This window comes from Watersipora subatra, chromosome 10 (assembly GCF_963576615.1).
Source record: "Watersipora subatra chromosome 10, tzWatSuba1.1, whole genome shotgun sequence".
In the NCBI taxonomy this organism is placed as follows: Eukaryota; Metazoa; Bryozoa; class Gymnolaemata; order Cheilostomatida; family Watersiporidae; genus Watersipora; species Watersipora subatra.
The window spans coordinates 56,433,964-56,440,938 of record NC_088717.1 but is presented as its reverse complement, the minus strand read 5'-3'; the positions used below and the strand labels follow the sequence as shown (position 1 = coordinate 56,440,938).

Here is a 6,975-nt window from a genome sequence, read left to right as displayed (position 1 = left end):
CATAAAGCCCTGAATAAACTGCTGTTATTCTTGGCCTAATAACTGATCGCATGCCCTATGAGAAGTTCTAATCCAGATTTTACAGAGAAAATAATTCCGTATTCTTGAGCATAATACATCTTCGTAAAAAATGGAATAAAGGTTATTTTTATCCAAACTAAAACATCTGATGTAGATGAACATCTGAGGGAAAGAACCGGTATGCCTTCAATAGTCATCCTTGCCATGGTGTATTTAGAACTTAAGTCATGGCATATTTGGAACTTAAGTCATAGTGTATTTAGAACTTAAGTCATGGCGTCTTTGGAACTTAAGCCATGGCGTATTTAGAACTTAAGTCATGGGGTATTTGGAACATAAGCCATGGTGTCTTTGGAACTTAAGCCATGGTGTCTTTGGAACTTAAGCCATGGTGTCTTTGGAACTTAAGCCATGGTGTATTTAGAACTTAAGCCATGGCGTATTTGGAACTTAAGCCATGATGTATTTGGAACTTAAGCCATGGTGTATTTAGAACTTAAGTCATAGTGTATTTGGAACTTAAGCCATGATGTATTTGGAACTTAAGTCATGGTGTATTTAGAACTTAAATCATGGTGTATTTGGAACTTAAGCCATTGGGTCTTTGGAACTTAAGCCATGGTGTATTTAGAACCTAAGTCATGACATATTTGGAACTTCAGCCATGGTGTCTTTGGAACTTAAGCCATGGTGTATTTGGAACTCAAGTCATGGTGTATTTGGAACCTAAGCAATGATGTATTTGGAACTTAGGTCATGGTGTCTTTGAAACTTAAGCCATGGTGTATTTAGAACTTAAGTCATGGTGTATTTAGAACTTAAGTCATGGCGTATTTGGAACTTAAGCCGTGGTGTCTTTGAAACTTAAGCCATGGTGTATTTGGAACCTAAGTCATGGTGTATTTGGAACCTAAGTCATGGTGTATTTGGAACCTAAGTCATGGTGTATTTGGAACCTAAGTCATGGTGTATTTGGAATGTAAGCCATGGTGTATTTGGAACTTAAGTCATGGTGTCTTTGGAACTTAAGCCTTCAATATTTAATGCTTACAATGTAACTTCTGCACGTCAAAGTAAATGTCCATTAGGCATGCGTATACTGACAAAATACGTGAATTTTAATGCTGATGCACTAAAGGAAAAGAGTATATACGCTAAAGGACAGTTTGTCTTATCAAATGAAATATGCGTGTCTAAAAACCAACAGCCTAATCTAAGTTTGGTTGAACAGAATTCCTTAACTTGAATGACAAACAAGTTTGTAATGGGTGTTGTATTTACGATTCAGCACTTCTGTCATTTTTTCAACTATATATTGTATATATAAAATACAAAATATATATTATATATTGCATTTTATTGAGCCCAACTGTGATTACCGTACATGTCTCTATTGCAAGAAACCTAATACCAACAAAGCTTGTGATGAATCTTGTTTTTTTTATGTTTAGCCAATTGACAAAGTTATGCATGCATTAAATGACTGCGACTGTATGTACTAGCTGATGTATTTTATTAAGAGATGTGATCATAAGTGCCCATAACTATTTGTGTAGTTGGCTTAAAGGTTGACTTGCAACAAAATTCACATTACAGTTATTTGGTATCAAAAGATTCACCATATCTTACTCTGTTGTGTTGTAGGTGCCAAATATGTGGGAATGTGATTACAAGCTCCTAATAAAAGCTAAAAAACGAACAATTAATCGCAGCCACGCAAGACCGCCGTAGTTTGGATTCTCTTTCCAAAACGGCTCAAATGTGACGTAGTTGTGGGAGATGGTTTCTGTTTACACTTTCATGCAGCCTTATTCGTCGAAATATTTTCACAAATATACTTCACGCATTCAATAAAACCATGTCTATTGTTCTTACGCGTCTGTTTGAGAATCATTGTAATGCTGTCACTTTTAGCAGTGATATCCTATAACTTACCGTAAAAATTAATTTAATTTTTAACCTTACCTCGAAGGAGTACATATCATTGTCTGATAATCAAGACGAGCCTGTTGGTCACCTGTGATAATTGAAAAGTGCTGTAAAAATTATTTGCGAAGTATTGGGTCACATGATCAGATTACAACTTGCCGATTAGGCCAGACCGAAACAAAACTGTAAAGTAGCGAGCATCTATATTTGATACGGGATCTTCGGTAAAACCCGAAGTGTTTGTCGTAAATTAGTGCTATGATAAGTTTTATATCGAGCTTTATATTGGCCTTTCAATTCACGTGAGAACATCACATGACAAGACAATAACCAAACTGTCATGACTACGTCAGAGAAATAATAAGATTCCAATCTACGGCGGCTTTTCGTTTTTGAGCTTTTAAGAGCTTGTAATCACATTTCCACATATTTGGCATTTACAACACAACAGAGTAAGACATGGTGAATCTTTTGATACCAAATAACTGTAATGTGAATTTTGTTGCAAGTCAACCTTTAAGCTATACAGTGATGAATTGTGTTGTCATCCCAAATTATTGATTATACATAAAAGAATAAAATAGATAATAACTAGACGATGGTTCAATAAAAGTAATAAAAAACTTGACACAGATTTCATCACCTTAGCACAACTACATATAAAGCCAATTCTCATTGGTCAATCCATTGGTCAGAGTTATTAAGTCAACGTGTCATTTAACGGTGCCAGTGCGTTCAGCTACAGCAAATGTCTACATGAGGCACTGCCTATGTAACTTGTCAGTTTTTGCAACTTTAACACAGTTGAAAGCTACAGATTTTCTTACCAGAGGATCGTTTGCCATATAGTAAATGCTTTGAAATGGCAACTTTTATGCTCTCAGTTACAGTGAGTCATGAGACAGTAGCAGTAATTGCGCATTTTTCTTTATGTTCACTTTCTGTGCCTCTCAGTTGAATTGTTAATCACCCAAGTGCGTGCTCTTTATATTTGTTATAAATTTGCATTAAGTCTTTCACTACCGCATTAACTTCGCTGTTCTGACCAAATTAACTCAAACGAATTTTCGAATCGATATACCGCTAGTATTTACGCAATATCTCGAGAATCAAGGCAGATATTGTTTTACTGTAAAATGCATCTTATTCGGAGAAAATTCTCTATAAGACAAGTATAAAATTATTTAGTGAATTACACTCTCACAAAATTTCTGATGCTTTTTTTGTGTTGAAAGCACGGGGAGTTTATTATTGCCATGACGATAACAATTAGGTTTTCCCGTTTTGAAAAATGATCAGGAATGGAACTGCTTATCAAAAAGATTTTCGATTGGTTGCACGTGACTGGCATCAAGAGTGTTTCGTTGGAACCAAAAATTTGATTGGTCTAGCTAATGTGTAGGCTTAATAATGAAAAGAAAAGTGAAGCCTTATTGATAAGCCGATACATCAGCCTACACTCTGTACTTATATTACAGCGAAAGCCGATACATCGGCTTACGGTAGCGAAAGAGTTAAGTCTCCCTAGAGAGCTTACTGTGTCTGAAAAAGACCTTTAAATGTTGATATAAATGGCATTGGTTATTTACAAACTTGTATGGTGTATTTGATCTTGTGATGGCACTTCAGCCTGCAAGCCCACCTCAGCCTTCTTGGTAACGCAGCTGTACGACGATTACAGCTTAATTCCTCTATTTTATACAGCTGATGATGAAACACAAAAAGTATAAAAAAAGATAGATATAGAAAAAGACCATGAAGTTCATGACACTGTTTTAGATAAATTTGAGGAATAGTGCAACTATTAGTAGTTAGTTTACAAAAATGAGAAGTAGACGCCTACTAAGAGAATTAGATTAACTCATTGAAAAATTAAAAAAATAATCCAATGTTGAAGGTAGGGACTTCTTTACATCAAACTAAGAAAAAGGTTGTTAAGGGTAAAACACCTGGCCTTGGTATTAGAGAGACAGAAATGTTCAAGGGAGTCTGAAGAGTTTTTTGTGTTAAAACAAGTTTGTCTACTCCTACCAGGTCTAGTGTGATTTTGTGATGGGAGTTTTGCAATAGGGGTTATGTTAAGGCTACGTTCTCAAGACACGAAAAAATGTAACAGGCTTTATCATTATTCCATAATTAACGCATTAACTACACTTCTGTTCACATAAGTGAAGTTGATAGGAGGCCCGGGTTCCACTTGTGGTTATCTTTTGGTTTCAAATTTTTAGCAGAAGTCTTTTAAAAAAGGTTTGAGGAACTCTTTAGTTACTTGTCATATGTTGCTGTGTATTATGAAAACCCAAAACAAACTGACAAAAACCAAGCATAAACAAACACTAAGCAATTCATGACAGTTGTCAGTGCTAGCTGCAACACATCGATCTTATTTCGTCACAAGAATTTCTACTTACCCATAACCGTTAAGAACGTACAGCATAAATTCTTAAACTGCATGCCTTAATCACTACGACCAACATTGATTTGTTTTTTCAAATGCTCAAACGTCTTGATCTTCCCTTAATATAACATAATTTAGCAAAATAAATATTTACTAAATTGAGAAGTCTAGTCTTGCAAGCAGAGAGAAGATTTGAATTTGAATTAACAAATGTATAATAGTTGGTAGAATAAACAGCCCTCTACAGAAAAAAACTTAAATGTAAGCAGCATTTAGTTCCTCTAGATGAGTTTGACTGATTTGATTGTCTAAAAACGGGAAATATATACACTGGCTCTTGCCATCTTCACTGAATGAACCACTGATATATCATTAAGAAAATACTTTACTTCTGTATACAAGTATATAGTGCAAATCAGTAATACAATAAAGAAGCATGAATGACAGCAGAGGTTCCGCGAGTGTTCTAGCGCGAGCCATCAATTTTCGTAATTCATCAGCACGCTTCAAACCAGCTGTAAAGTTGAAAAAAGTTAAAACTGTCATCGAAAATGTAGGTTTGGTTCTTACAAGGAACAAAACTACAATAAAAGAACGCCAGAATAGTGAATTATACGCTACCACAATCGCAAAAGTTGCTGAAAATTGCTGGCTAGAACAAATTTTGTAACTCTATGCTACGCTCGGCCGAATCTTGACGAATTATAGGGAAATTTTCACTGCAAGGCTTCCTAATAGTTTAGATGCCTAGTGTGAGGAATTAGAGAGGAGTAAATTGAAGGTTATTGTGCATCTTGCAACACATCGTTGGTGAATCTTTATCAAAGCTAGGTACTAACTTGTTATAAATGTGTAATAAGAAAGTGTTTTAGCTGATGTTGTTTCGAAGTCTTCTTTTGGTGTTACTTCACTAATGCTCATCACTAACATAATAGGAAACGACCAATGACTGCGCTCTAATAACAAGCACTTAAGCTCAGCCAATACAAAGAGAAAACTAGCTAAACATCGTAGCAGTACAAAGCTATAACCAAAGCGTAACCGTAGCATAAATAACGCTTCATTTTTAATGTCAAAACTTCATTCTACATTGTTTCTGCTATATAATGGTTGTAGTTCCAACTACTGCACTCTTGAAAAAAATTTCTTTTGCTATTTGCTTTAATTATTTTAAAGTGCTTGCAATTATTGTGTAGTCAGCGTTTAAGTATAAATACTAAGTAAATGTCGAATTAATTACTACTAAGTCGTTGATGAATAGAGTTGCAGTGACACACTTAACAGACAAAAAATCTCCCTATTGGGAGATATTAGGCAAAACACTTTTAGCATTTAAATTTATTTTTTGATGCAACTTCAATCCGTCAATCATTTGGCATGCTTTCTAGCTCTCTGATCATCATTAAACATGCTGTCTGAACTATTTTCAGACGAACTGTTGGTGTCACTAAACAATGTTCTCGTTAATTGCATACTCATATATATCTTATTAAATGTCTCTATTTGTACCACTACTCATTTCTGGTATTCACCACAGAGCATGGATGCTTGCAAAAGCCTATTTGAGAAACTCTTCTATTTGTTGCTCTTTAGCATTTGGATTAGCGACACATTAATTTTGTTCGTAGATCTCGATAACATTATCTAAGATGAGTTTAGTGACAATACATTGTTTGTACTTATTGCCATAGTTGGCTCTTTTGGGTTTGGCATCTTCAAGTTTCTAGATCTTGCGGTGATTATCATAAGTAAATTGATATACAATGTAGGTAGATATATGTTTTTTGAGACTCAGGTGTAACTGGTACAAAATTGGCACCGTTGGATGTCTTTTTATACTAGAACACCGTCTGTTGTAGACTTTTTTTGAACTAGCAATGATTTATTTCATAGAATTATGCTTGCAGACGAATATATGCATTTTTTAACAAATCATGTACTGTTCTAGTTGTATAGAAAGTGTCTAGTTTTGTTGCTATTGGAGCGTAATAATAAAAGATGGTTTTCTTTTAAACTGTTAAATTCAGCGATGCATTTGTTTGTTCCACATTTTCAACCTTCATCAACATTAACACTACTAGCCTACTTAAGTCACAAATAGTGTCAAGCATATGTTTTTAGCTAAACTTACCACACCTGTTAACCTCATTTATCCTCACAAGCAGCGGATCTTATAATGGAAGCTAGTTCAATATGTTTGTAAAGTTGACAAGTTTTGGCAACACCGTTTATCGCTCTTTATTGGTCAGGATAAATACGCATAGCCAAAACTATGGCTTAATTTACCAGAAGATGACTTCACTCCTTTTTTTCACTTACAGTAACCATAGTCAGTTGGTTCTCTGCAACCGAGTGTCACCTCTTTCTGGGTTTGCTTGGTTGATTTGTCACCATCAGTTAAGTTACCGCATCTATCTTGCCTCACTGTCATATATTATATGACTCGAGCCAACCATTCAGTACACACTGGTCTATGTCTGATATTTATCTCAGATCTCCAATGATATAACACTTCATACATAAGCTGCTTGACTATGCTCAGCTGATTTGCTATTTGGAGTCGACTGCCCTTGTACATTTATATCTCTGCTTATATGGATAGGTCCTGGGTTTTTAGTTGCGGACTG

General features: G+C 35.1%; 1 protein-coding gene across 1 annotated transcript in view; it reads left to right on the top strand.

The window, feature by feature from the left end:
* The first annotated feature begins 317 nt into the window (after window positions 1-317).
* Window positions 318-6,975, top strand: part of LOC137407238 (TBC1 domain family member 4-like) — a 54,916-nt gene continuing 48,258 nt past the window's right edge. The window contains exon 1 of the mRNA XM_068093844.1: window positions 318-345. Coding sequence (XP_067949945.1) covers window positions 318-345 — 28 coding nt within the window. The remainder of the gene's footprint in view (window positions 346-6,975) is intronic.